This window comes from Rhinichthys klamathensis, unplaced genomic scaffold, assembly GCF_029890125.1.
Source record: "Rhinichthys klamathensis goyatoka isolate OS25496 unplaced genomic scaffold, OSU_Roscu_1.1 h1tg000160l_1, whole genome shotgun sequence".
In the NCBI taxonomy this organism is placed as follows: Eukaryota; Metazoa; Chordata; class Actinopteri; order Cypriniformes; family Leuciscidae; genus Rhinichthys; species Rhinichthys klamathensis.
Window position 1 is genome coordinate 435,347 of NW_026606694.1, and position 14,087 is coordinate 449,433.

The following is a 14,087-nucleotide window of genomic DNA, read 5'->3' on the forward strand; positions in this document are numbered from 1 at the left end:
GTCTTCCTAGCCCTCCTAGGAAATGACTGTGTTCAAGTCTCACCCCGGCCAGACTTCCACCAAAACTTTTCGCTCGTTCAGTTCCAGAAAATGCGACTGTTCCAGTGTATTCTGCTGTAAATAAGCCGGTACCACGGCCCGCTTGCCTGCACACAAACGCCGTTTTTACGGCGACCCAGATGAATCACATGAAGAGTGTAATTTCTGGTGTTCCGGCCACGACCGATGCTGTTATGAGTGTAATAAAAATGCCCACAGCCCAGTGTTCATTTCTACACACAAACACAGCCCGCCCACAGTACAGGGCTCACACAAATAAAATCGACTCATGTCGATTGTGCATTAAATGTAGTGAATGTGCCCACAACACAGTGCCCACAAACACTACACACTGCATGTCCCCCGGTTTCTGTGAAAACAAAACCAACACACATACAGTCACCTCAGGCCGACGGTGTTTTCAGTGCAGTAAAAGTTTTCATTGCTTCGAGCCGAAATAGCAAAACAATTGAGCAAAGGGGCAATAGAGCCTTTATCTCAAGCTCAGAGCGAAGGGGGCTTATACAGCAGATATTTTATGGTACCGAAAAAAGACTGTCTAAGACAGCTGAACAAAGTGCTTGTGAAACACCAGTTCAGAATTTCCAAATACAAATAGCGTCACGTCACAGGCGATTCTTGAGATTCGCCTTCGAGGGCCCGGGATATCAATACACAGTCCTACCGTTCAGCCTGTCCCTAGCACCCCGTACATTTACAATGTGCATGGACGCGGCTCTCGCACCCCTGAAACTTCGGGGCATGCGAGTTTTGAACTACTTGGACGATTGGCTGATTCTAGCTCGATCACACTCAGAGCTCATAGAACACAGGACCATAGTACTCGAACATCTCGAGAATCTAGGTCTCAAAGTCAATTGGGCGAAAAGTTCGCTGTCTCCCAGTCAGAGAATATCTTTTCTGGGCACAGAACTGGACTCGCTGTCTATGACAGCGCGACTGTCACAAAGCGCAGACTGAACATTCAGCGCATCACGAAATCCTTCCGCTGCGGCACTATAGTCCCACTCAAAAGGTTTCAGAAAATGCTGGGCCTCATGCTGGGCATCATCAATACTCCAGTTGGGTCTGCTTCGCATGCGCCCGCTGCAGTTATGGCTAAAAGCGCGAGTACCACCTCGGGCATGGGCCTCCAGTCTGTTTCGCCTCAAGGTCGATCAGAAATGCGTCACAGCTCTGAAACCTTGGAGAGCAATCGACTGGTACCAGTCAGGTGTAAACCTGGGGACTTCCTCGAGTGTGAAGGTGGTGTCCACGGACGCCTCCACCTCGGGATGGGGAGCGCTGCTCGAGGGCAGACCGTTCTTTGGCCAGTGGTCAGAACGGGAGAAACTCCTACACATAAACTGTCTAGAAATGATGGCAGTCGACAACGCGCTGAGGCGCTTTTGTCCCCGAATAAAAGGTCACCGCGTCTTGGTCCGCTCGGACAAGTGGTGTCCATGTCAGTGGTGGCCTACATAAATCGTCAGGGTGGCGTCAGGTCCCGAAACCTTTACAGGCTGACGGAACGCCTCCTGGTCTGGGCTCAGCACAATCTGCGCTCATTGAGAGCAGCACATGTGCCTGGTCACCTGGGGCCAGACAGACTGTCCAGAAACAATGTTCCAGCAGGAGAATGGTCTCTGCACCCGCAGATGGTCCTACTGCTGTGGGAGACATTCGCCAGAGCGCAGGTAGACCTGTTTGCGTCCCAAGAAAACACTCACTGTCCGAAGTTTTTCTCCAAGAGCAGGGATGCGCTGGCCCCGCTGCCCACTCTATTCCTTTCCCCCCGTCTCGCTCCTGCCTCAGGTATTGGAACGAATCAGGGAAAACGGATGCTCAGTGCTACTTGTGGCTCCGCTCTGGAAAAACCAGGCTTGGTTCCCAGTTCTGATGCAGCTGACAAGCACTGCCCCATGGCCAATACCGACGAGGAAAGACCTCCTCTCTCAGGCCAAGGGCTCGATTTGGCATCCTCGCCCGGAGCTGTGGTCCCTGCACGCATGGGCCATCAAAGGGTACCCGCAAACCTGCCGGAGGGAGTGTTAAACACAATCACGCAGGCTAGAGCGCCGTCTACTAGACGACTCTATTCCCCAAAATGGTCTGTGTTTTCTGGCTGGTGCAAAGCCCAAGGCTTTTCACCCCTAGACTGTGGGGTTACGGAAGTTCTCTCCTTCCTTCAAGAGCTACTGCATAAGGGCAGAACCCCATCCATGCTCAAAGTTTATGTGGCGGCCATAGCAGCGTTTACAAAACCCGTGACTGGCCAGCCACTGGGGAAGAACGATCTGGTCATCCGCTTCCTCAAAGGAGCTAAGAGGCTGAATCCTCCCAGACCCCCCTCTGTCCCCATGTGGGACCTTTCCACGGTTTGGGAAGCCATGAAAGGTGCCCCGTTCGAGCCAATCCATTTGTCGGACATGAAACATCTGACATTCAAGACAGTGTTTCTTATGGCTCTTGCTTCAGTAAAGCGCATAGGGGATTTACAAGCGCTCTCAGTAAGCGCGACATGTATGGAATTTGGGCCAAATGACTCGAAAGTCATACTCAAACCAAGACACAGATACGTGCCTAAATCCCTCAACACACCGTTCAGGGCTCAGGTTATTTTCCTGTGTGCCCTGCCGGTTTACAACGAGGAAAAGGACGCGAGCTTCCTTTGCCCAGTCAGGGCATTAAGAGCTTATGTGTCTCGCTCGTCTGTTTTTAGACAGACGGAGCAGCTCTTCGTTTCGTTCAGCGGACGTGCTAAGGGACTAGCCGCTTCGAAACAGAGCCTATTCAGATGGATAGTTGATGCCATAGCGCTGGCATACACGTTTAAAGGCTTGAAGTGTCCTTTAGGTGTTATAGCGCACTCCACAAGAGGCATGGCCTCATCGTGGGCTTGGTCTAGCGGGATTACCTTGCAGGATATCTGTATGGCGGCAGGCTGGGCCTCCCCGTCTACATTTATATGGTTTTATAACCTAGAGGTTCCCGCCTTACAGGCTAAACTACTTTTGGTCTAAAATCAGTATTGTCTGCCCCGTTGCTTCGGCTCAGAATACTACAACCGCTCGCTGATCGATAAGATTACTCCATGGGCAAGAGTAAGACCCATACCGTTACACAGTTCAGGCCGAACAATTTCACCCTGACTCTGTGGAACACTGTTGATGTGATTAGCTCCCTTAGGACTCTAACTTATTGGGAATGACGCTTCTAGCCTCTCTTCTCAGACTCTTTGTGAGTCCCTGGTGATTATGCACTATATGAGCCCCGGGCACCTGCCCTTGGGACTTTGGGGTTGGATCCCAGCACGCACGCCGTTTTACACTGTGTTCCCCTAGTGTAAGATATTAAGCAGTACGAGAGAACCTCTCGTAAGAGAACATACTCGGTTACTAACGTAACCTCGGTTCTCTCTAGAAGAGGGAACGAGTATCATTGCCGTGCCTGCAATACGCTCTGGTTCGCTTCGACGATGAAAAACAGATTATATCAGCCCATCGAGCTATATTTAAAGGCCCAGGCCACGCCCGCTTTGGCGGGAGGTGACGTAGTGGGCGCGAAGCGCCCCCATTGGATCTGACGTCACCAAGGGCCTCTCTCGATAGGCTGCTGCAGTTGCCGCAGGACAGCCAATAGGCACGCGAGCTGCCTTGCCTATGTCTGCATGCTACCGCAACGCGTTTTACATTAATTCAAAATTAAGGATAATTTTTGGCTTCAATATCTTGTGGAAAAGAGGTTTTCCCCTAGCGTAAGATTTTATGCAGTACTCGTTCCCTCTTCTAGAGAGAACCGAAGTTACGTTAGTACCCGAGTACGTTTTTGTTTCAGTGTTTATGGATTCAATTCATTTTCTAATGGTGTGGTAAATAGAGCATTTGAGCTGTAATTTATGGCTCTTTGGAAGCAGAGCGTTCTGCTAATCCATCTCTGAAGCTCTAGGCAGGGGGCATGATGGGACATGGCCCTGCTTTTGTCATCCTTATAAAGAGATAGGCCAACTGTCTCTTCACTCCCTCTTCCCAAATACTCCACCCATCTGCTGCTTCTCCCAAGGCCACTACCACCACCACCATGTTCCCCTGATTCTTAAATTATTACCTAGATGTCCTCCCATACTTGTATATGTTGTTACATCCTTGGCTTCACGCATTCCTGTATGAAAGCACCACAATGTGTGTGTGTGTGTGCACAAGTTTGTGTGGGTGGGGGAGTAGTAGTCAGCAGATGGAGTTGGAGTGTGTTGGGATGGATCCACACCTCTAGCAGACATCAGAGATCTAATCAGGGGTTCCGCATGTCTGCAAGCGTCTCCCCCATGCCAACAAATACTCGTGGTCACACATGCTCACTCACCGCTGGGATATAAACATTCCGGATAAACATTTGACAAGACATCAAATATGAAAAGGAAAAGAAAAAAAAAAAAAGAAAAAAAAGAAAAAAACATCTTAACCCTATAAAGCCTACTGAACCATATTTGATAAGCATATTATTTGATACATTTCTAAAGCCTCTAAATTATAGAGATGATCAGAAAAATCTGTTTTACACAATCTGCTACATGCCTTTTGCCGTCTGATTGATAGTTTTACTACTTTTTTACCAAGTAAAGGGCCTTTTAGTATACTGTAATTCTTAAATGTTCTTCAGGTCATGCTACATGTATCTTTTTGCTGTGAAAACTGTACTGATTTTTCTAAAGTAAGTATAAAAATAACTTATATTGTCAGTAATATTTCAAAATGAACACTTACTCAACTGAAGCAACTTAGAAAAAAATCATTTTAAAATGTGAGGCCTCTGATGAGCGTTTATTGTTTATCTCCCCGTTCATCATTGTATTGCACTATACTGTATGTTTTGCCCCCCAAAATAAAAACTAGAGAGCTTTGATATAAGCTTTGATACTAGAGAGCTTTGACATAAAGTAAGCATTTAAATATCATCTTACTAAGATTTTTGGGGAATATATAGTGACAACTGATATTTAAATGCATTTTATGTGAAGTTTCTATACTCTTATGAAGATCTCACTGATTTACATTACAATCTATCAGAATTTAATCTTACTTTTTGGCCATATAAATATGAGCAACTGCACCAAATTGCCTATCTTTGCTCAAATTAAGCCTCTGAATAAAACAGGTGTTTTTTTAGCTCCATATTCTATATCATACTACTGTTCATGGGTCATAAGAGCCTGATGTGTCAGATATGATACTCAACAAAACACATACTGTATGCATTTATTTCTTCCTTTTTCATTTAAAATATTTTGTCTAAAGGTTCAAAAAACTGTTCCATTTAAAAACATATATATTTGTTTGACTATTTTTTTTATGTCAGGCTTTACACGGTTATTCAGTTTTGTCTATTCTAAACATCCTGAAGATATAATACAGAAGTTGTATATAACTTTTTATGGTGCAGGTGTTTATTTAATTTGTTTTTGTTTTGTTTTTGGAGCGTCCACTTTTTTATGTAAAAAAATTGGCCTGCATATTTTTTTAAAAAAAATCACCTTTGTTTCCCACAGAAGAAAATATATCCCTTTAACTGAAGATACATTTCTTACTTAAAATTATTTGACACAATTTTGATTCCCAGTAAATTATTCTTATTTAAAGCTGCAGTCCGGCATTTTTCCTCTTTGTCGCCATCTCTGTTCGAAATCTGCAATTGCAGTCATTCGCGGAATTATCAACTTTAAGTGAGTTGTAGTTCAACACCCTCGACACGGCACAGCGCGGATGAACACAGTGTTTGAGGAGAGTGTGCAGCTGTCAGTCACCGCGCCGATGTGGATATTGTCATTCAGAATCACAGATTATTCTTTTTTGGAAGTATGACCAACATAAGAATTTTCACCGGGAAATGTCATCTGAACTAGTAAGAAACATTCACTTTTGTTCTGGTTCTGACATTGCAGTAAATCGCGCTGATTAAATCTAACAATTGCTTATAAGTTATCATTTCACGCAAAACCGTGCAAAGTAGCTATACTATGTTCTCAAATTGTTAATGTTAACAACGTCAGCAAGCATTGCGTGACTACATCATGTAATGTCCTTCCGATATTATCCTTGTTTTCGCATGGGTCCGGTTGCAGTCTCTTTTTTTCTGTAGCCACTCCGAAGTCCGAACGAAGTCTTTTGCATGTTACAGCGGGTGAGTCTCTAGTTGTCACTGATGATGATCGTCGTTTGAACCTTTCTGGATCCGCCATCAAATTGATAAGTTTAATTATATCAAGTGCTGTGAGAAAAGGCTATAAATCTCTACCTCCAACATCCTCACACGCAATATAGCTTATACTAGCCGAGACTCCTTCTTTATGTGTACAGATGTGACGTAATGACGCAAAGACATGCTCGAATCTCCCGCGGAAATCCACCAGTACCACTGGAATTAAAAACATTATTACAAGCTTACCGTTTTGCATCGAGCTAAGGCAAGCAGATAGTTTTGAACACTGGCTGGTTATGTATTTTATCAAATATGTATTTTGGATAATTTTTAACCCAAAAAAAGCTACGGACAGCAGCTTTAAGGATGTTTAAACTGACAAAAAATTGGAGAAAATCTGTTAACAATAATAAGTGCTTGGATATGCTTTTTTTATTTATAATAAAATAATGAATTGTTGTTTTATCTTTGTCATATGTGTGTGCTTCTGTAGATGTTGAGCAATAAGAAAGGTTTACTGCCTGAACCCAATCTGGCCCAGTTCCTCAACAGTATGACCAATCCTGCTGCTCTCCAGATCCTTATGAGACCCTACCCCAACGCCAAACGAGGAGGTAACACTCTCTCTCTCTCTCTCTCTCTCTCTCTCTCTCTCTCTCTCTCTCTCTCTCTCTCTCTCTCTCTCTCTCTCTCTCTCTCTCTCTCTCTCTCTCTCTCTCTCTCTCTCTCTCTCTCTCTCTCTCTCTCTCTCTCTGTGCCTCTCTTAAGTGTCTCTTTACTTATTATTAGCCAAATAATTTATTGAATATTCATGAGTAATACGCTTAAGTACTTTTTCAGACAGAGCCAAAAATGTTTCCTGTGAGGATTGTAGTTTTTGAGATGAAATATCTCTCATGTCTCTGCATATGTGTGTGTGTGTGTGTAACAGTGATCCCTGTAACAGTGCTGTAGATTCTGAGCAGATTTTTCCCCTTGATGAAAGCCTAATCATATATTAAAATGAACTTTTCATTGGGTGGGAGAATAAATGAGCTGAGGAAGAAGTGGAGGCCGGAGCTTAAAGAGAACACACAATTACAACACTAAATATAGCACATGATTAAATGTTAAACTTCTCTACCTATTCCGGAGCAACTTGCCATTAGTTCTGAAGCTGGAATTTTGGAATGACGAAATCATGGGCTGCCAGTATAGGCCACATACTTTCTGCTGTCCATCTCTCTTATTTTGAGAGCTTACAAGCTCTTTTCACATGATTTCCTCTCTTATTTGTCCCACTCATTTGGTTTATCTAATGGTTTCCCACCAGGAAAGTTTGGGCGACCACACAATCTTCCCTTCCTGCGTCCACCGCTGACTGCAGCGTTGCTACAGTTAGGAAAAGCACAGCAGGTACATGCTTTCTCTTTGAATCACCCGCAACACTGACTTAATGCTGATGGGTGTTTCTTTAACTTTAGGCTCTTATATTGTATATTTAAGGGTTTGATTATTAAATATTTTAACTTCTTTCTTTTTGGAAACTTTTATGATGCATTCATCATTTACTTGTGCTACTTTTCAAATGCCTTTTATATATAGATTTGGTTGTTTTACCAATGACCCAGACTTGAAATCTTAAACTGTAAAAATCCATAATAAAAAAAAATAATTATTACTTTTTTAGGTCTATAATAACCTAAACAAAGAATGTAACAAAAATAAATTATTTCAGTATTTATTTTTTGAAAATGTATTATTATTAATATATATATATATATATATATATATATTGTTTTTTTAATATGACTGTCCTTGAGTTGGGGCATCATTTCCACCACAATGAACTATTTTGTTTATTGTGGTTGTTGTCAAAGTTGTTTTGAAAAGTTAATCTATTAGTTTACCAACAGTATGGGTAAACTACCCATACCCATAGTTCATGCTTGAAATGAGGTAAATGGTAAATGTCACTTCTGAACAGAATATTTAAAAATGTGTTTATATAGAATACAAAAAAATGCTACCAATGAAATTACTTTTAGCAACACAATGGAGTTTACCATTTTATTTCAAAAATATTTCAGATGTCATTTCCATTATTTCCACCACCAAATGAATAGTAGTGTGGCTGAAATGACATTAGTTCATGACGGTTCAGGGAGGGAGGGAGGAAAATGTCAAAATGACAGAATTCTGCTGTGATGCATGCATATCTACTGTTGGACATTGTAAGTAGATGGTCTAAACTAGTGCGAGTTTGAAAGGTTTATTTGAAAAGTCCACAAAGCAAAGGTGCTTATAGTTAAAGAAACACCCTAAAGAAATAAAGTTGCCGATCATGGATAAAAAGGTTATAGTACAGCAAAGAAGAACACCTTAGAGGGAAATATGTTATGATAAATAGGCAGCTACTTCACAGATAAATAGAAAAGTATGTATAGCAATCTATCTTTCTCTCTTTCTCTCATGCAGTCTGCCATTCTTGGAAACGGTCTTGTTCTGCAGAATCTTCTTCACATGCAGATGGCCCAACAACAGCTTTTACAGATCAAAGACAAGCAAATCACTAATGTGAGTGTCTGTGTGTGTGTGTTCACGTGTTTCAACATACCCATAACAAAAGAAATATATCACCACAGTACACTTACCAGCAAAATAATGCATGTTATACAACAACCGTCTAAATTGTGTTTTTTGCAAGGATATTATTGGTCTGCATTAAATCCTTTTGTAAATAATGAGAAAACTGCAGTTTTTGTTCAGAAAGGCATTATTTATATTTATTTATATAGAGAAGTATTAGAACCATACATCCAGCTGGCATTTTTAATGCAAATTTGAGGTTCTGGTAAAAGAATAATAATGCCGTCTGTGCTGGAAAATGTACTTAAAAAAATAGAACAATAATACATGCAATAATAACGCTGGCATAAATCTCCTTTAATGCATGTGTGTTTTGTCTTGGAATGTGCATTTTTGTAGCCATAATAATCTCATTTGTGTGTACTTCATCTTTCACTTGCTTGTCACATGACCCTATAATGGCCTGACTGCTTTTTTTTTCTCCTTCATCGCTCTCTCATTTCCTACCAGGTCCAAGGTCTTTTAGGTGACCCATCCCGGCTGCTCCTGCAGAAAGTTCTGGGTCTTCGAACACAGGTTCCTCTGGGGAAGGGGTTGCTGGGAGATTCTCCCACAGGTGAGAGCTTCTGGTCAACCTTGCAGACCTCAAGCCTGGTCCAGAGGTCTCATTCGCTACTGCAGGGAAAGACATTTGCATTGCAAATCCTCAAACTGTTTGAAAGCCCCATTATAAGCAGTGCGAGGCAGCCACTTCAATTAGTAGTTCTTTCTTTGTGCTTTTATACAGACGTGTGTCTGTTTGTGTGTGCAAAGGCATTCATCAAAGCTTTAAACACCTTTGAAGAGTATGTCTTTGTGCAGGGTCATTTCTATTTGAATATCAGTGCCATGCAGGTGTTACAGTGAGGGAGAAATTGAAATGCTAAACTATGAAGGTTTTCTAGAGTATGAATAATATACATTGGGTGCTAAATCTTTTTTTTTTACTACAAAAGTTTAACAAAGTTCTCTGGTTTTTAGAGTTGGGCCAAGACTCCTCTCCAGTCACATCCCAGGGTGGAAACTCTGGGGCTGGAATGGTGTCACATATACCTGGGCGTTCACATGCGAGTTCCGTCTCTGAACAGAACGGAGTCACTGCGACATGCCTGGCTCCGGAGAAACAGCCCGCACCACCAGGAACCGCAGGGGGATCTTTAAGCTCCCAAACACAACTCCACAACTTCCTCTCTGGGATTAACACACCAAGTCTGGGATCTTTGCTGGGGAGCACAACACACAAAGCTCCAGCCAACCACCACAGTTCAAGTGTGCAGACTAGTACTGCCGTCACGGTAAGCCTGGTTGCTTTCTGCTTCTCCAATTTCTCACCTCAAGACAAAAAATGACAAAATCTGAGACTTAATGAGAATAATTCACTCAGGGCCAGATGTACTAACGCTTTTGCGCCCACTTTAGGCGTATTTGTTTCGCAAAGTGCGCATAAAACCATGGCGAGGTATGTACGAACGGGACGCACCGAGATGAAAGCGTAGACTGCCTGTCGCGGGAACTGAAAATGGCAAAATGCGCTTTTCGTGTCATGCATATGCATAAATGGGATGGTCAAGGGGAAAGTGGGAGTGTCACATAAAGAGATGGGAGGGGAAGCGTAAACTGCGCCTAATTATGTATTCCGCGTATGTGTACCGGGGCGACTTGCACTTACTGTGACTGGGTCACGAGCTTTGAGTATGCGCACGAGGGGGATGGGGGAGGGGGGGTATGGTACGACCGTTTGATTGACGCACTTACAGTCCAATGATTCTTGGTGGTCTTGGAAATGATTGGCTGGAGTTTTTCGAGTCCTGCCCGTTCCACAGATGATTAAATTGCTTAATTTTCATTTCAGTGCTTCTAACTCAGTGGCTGTAAGTGGGTTAGGAATAGGATTTCAAGTGATTTTGAAAAAATGGTCAAAAAAGAAAATCACATACCCCACCTTTAAAAGCAGGTGTAATTTAGGAAGCGGGTTTCCTGGCATATGCCTCCTGGTGAAATGGCAGCAGTAATTCGAGCAAGACGAAGACATAGGCTAAGGAGACGAGCTGAAAAGATTTTTGCCACGAGAATCACACTTTTTCAGTTGAGTGAAAACGAAATCATTAAGCGTTACAGATTTAGTAGCTACGCAATATTACAGTTACTGGAAGAAATCAAAGATGACATCGAATCTCCGACTCAGCGTTCACATTCTATTCCAGCAGTTGTTAAACTCCTCGCTACATTACAACTATTGGCATCAGGATCATTTCAAACAGTCATAGCATCAGCAGTGGGAATATCGCAGTCTGCACTCTGCCGTATCATAGTACAAGTACTTGACATGCGCAATTTACGGTGTAGTGGGTGGGGACAGGTGCTGATTACCTGATGAACTGCAGGTTTGGTACATAACACGCACACTGCGGTTTCACATCAAGCGCTTTCTGCGTCTTGGCCATGGCGCTGTTATCGCTGCGTTCGCAAATGTACGTACATCTGGCCCTTAGACCTTAGAACCTTAGAGGAATTTTGTCATAATTTACTCACGTTTTTGTGTCGTTCAAAAACCATATCCAGTGGAGATACAAGGTTTAGTCACATGCTCTTTTTAATACTTTTCATCAGTTAAATACTTACAAAACCCAGAGTGATCAATAATATGGAGATATGGAGATAATATGGAGATACGAGGTTTCCGCCTAACAGTGGCGAAATATTTATAATTTACATTTAATTTATAGTTAATTATATACAAAATTAATATGTTTAAGAAATTCATAATTTTATTCAAAAAGGATACATGAAATTGATCGAAACTAAAGACGGCTGCATTTGTTAGAAAAGATTCTATATTTATAATTATTCTATGTATTTTACAGTATTAATGTTTTTACAGTTTGTTTTAAATGCAGCCTTGGTGAGCAATATATATATACAACATCTAAGGGGGTACACTTTTACACTTTGAACACTCAATACAAACACGCACACACTCGCTTATACAGTACTTGTGAATCTGTCTGAAGTGCTTCGACCTCCTAGAACTCCATTTCCATTGTTCTGTCTGGAGGTGTCTTTATTCAGACGCAAGCACTCAGCCACCTAGTAGAGCTCAGAACAGACTCTGACAGAGTTCTGAGCCCTAATGACAGACCACTAGTGCTGCAGGCTCTGATTACTCGTGCATTACTCTACACAGGCTAATGGAGAGCTCTGTCTTCTATGTGACTGGATTAGAGATGAATACCAGACTCTGTGCCAGTACTTTTCCATTTCATTCCTTCTCTTGGATTGCTGTTTATTTGTGAAATCTGTGTTCTAAAGGCATGTCTTTCTTCTGTGGAGAAAAAAAGGGAGATGTTTAGAAGAATATCTGAGCTGCTCTTTTCCGTACCATAAAAAGTGGGTAGTGACAAAGGTACCGAATGGATTATAAAGACTTGGAATGTAGGCAATGAGTTGTATGGACTACTTTTATAATGCTTTTTTCTTTTTGGAGCTTGACAATGTGAAACAACTTCCAACCAATTATTTAGTTGGGGAAAACAATATATATATACACTACCGTTCAAAAGTTTGGGGTCGGAACGATTTTAAATACTTTTAAAAGAATTCTCTTCTGCTAACCATGGCTGCGCTTTTTTGATTAAAAATACAACAAAAATCAGTTATAGTATTAAATATTATTCCAGTGTAAATCAGCTGTTTTCTGTGTGAATATATAGTAAAGTGTCATTTATTCCTGTGATCAAAGCTGAATTTTCAGCATCACCAGTGTCAGTGTCTTCAGTGTCAAATGATCCTTCACAAATCAGTATAATATGAGGATTTGATGCTCAAGAAACATTTATTATTATTATCAATGTTGAAAAAGTTGTAGGTCTGTCAGTTGTAAATTTTTTTTTTTTTTTTTTAGGATTCTTTGATGAATAGGAAGTTCAAAAGACTTTTGTAACATTATAAATGTCTTTACTGTCACTTTCGATCAAATTAATTATTCCTTGATAAATAAAAGTATTGATTTCTTTCCTACAAAAAATAAAAATAAAATTCTCACTGACCCCAAACTTTTGAACGGTAGTGTATATATATATATATATACACTCACCGGCCACTTTATTAGGTACACCTGTCCAACTGCTCGTTAACACTTAATTTCTAAGCAGCCAATCACATGGCGGCAACTCAGTGCATTTAGGCATGTAGACATGGTCAAGACAATCTCCTGCAGTTCAAACCGAGCATCAGTATGGGGAAGAAAGTTGATTTGAGTGACTTTGAACGTGGCATGATTGTTGGTGCCAGAAGGGCTGGTCTGAGTATTTCAGAAACTGCTAATCTACTGAGATTTTCACGCACAACCATCTCTAGGGTTTACAGAGAATGGTCCGAAAAAGAAAAAACATCCAGTGAGCGGCAGTTCTGTGGGCGGAAATGCCTTGTTGATGCCAGAGGTCAGAGGAGAATGGCCAGACTGGTTCGAGCTGATAGAAGGGCAACAGTGACTGAAATAACCACTCGTTACAACCGAGGTATGCAGCAAAGCATTTGTGAAGCCACAACACGCACAACCTTGAGGCGGATGGGCTACAACAGCAGAAGACTCCACCGGGTACCACTCATCTCCACTACAAATAGGAAAAAGAGGCTACAATTTGCAAGAGCTCACCAAAATTGAACAGTTGAAGACTGGAAAAATGTTGCCTGGTCTGATGAGTCTCGATTTCTGTTGAGACATTCAGATGTTAGAGTCAGAATTTGGCGTAAACAGAATGAGAACATGGAACCATCATGCCTTGTTACCACTGTGCAGGCTGGTGGTGGTGGTGTAATGGTGTGGGGGATGTTTTCCTGGCACACTTTAGGCCCCTTAGTGCCAATTGGGCATCGTTTAAATGCCACGGCCTACCTGAGCATTGTTTCTGACCATGTCCATCCCTTTATGGCCACCATGTACCCATCCTCTGATGGCTACTTCCACCATGTCACAAAGCTCTAATCATTTCAAATTGGTTTCTTGAACATGACAATGAGTTCACTGTACTAAAATGGCCTCCACAGTCACCAGATCTCAACCCAATAGAGCATCTTTGGGATGTGGTGGAACGGGAGATTCGCATCATGGATGTGCAGCCGACAAATCTGCGGCAACTGTGTGATGCCATCATGTCAATATGGACGAAACTCCCTGAGGAATGCTTCCAGCACCTTGTTGAATCTATGCCACGAAGAATTGAGGCAGTTCTGAAGGCAAAAGGGGG

The 14,087-nt window shown here is 42.0% G+C and overlaps 1 protein-coding gene across 1 annotated transcript in view; it reads left to right on the top strand.

Annotated features, from left to right (window-relative positions):
* The window catches only part of raver2 (ribonucleoprotein, PTB-binding 2), an 89,353-nt gene that overhangs the window by 60,632 nt on the left and 14,634 nt on the right, over positions 1 to 14,087 (top strand). The window contains exons 5-9 of the mRNA XM_056258830.1: positions 6,728 to 6,848; positions 7,547 to 7,629; positions 8,692 to 8,790; positions 9,313 to 9,418; positions 9,823 to 10,136. Coding sequence (XP_056114805.1) covers positions 6,728 to 6,848; positions 7,547 to 7,629; positions 8,692 to 8,790; positions 9,313 to 9,418; positions 9,823 to 10,136 — 723 coding nt within the window. The remainder of the gene's footprint in view (positions 1 to 6,727; positions 6,849 to 7,546; positions 7,630 to 8,691; positions 8,791 to 9,312; positions 9,419 to 9,822; positions 10,137 to 14,087) is intronic.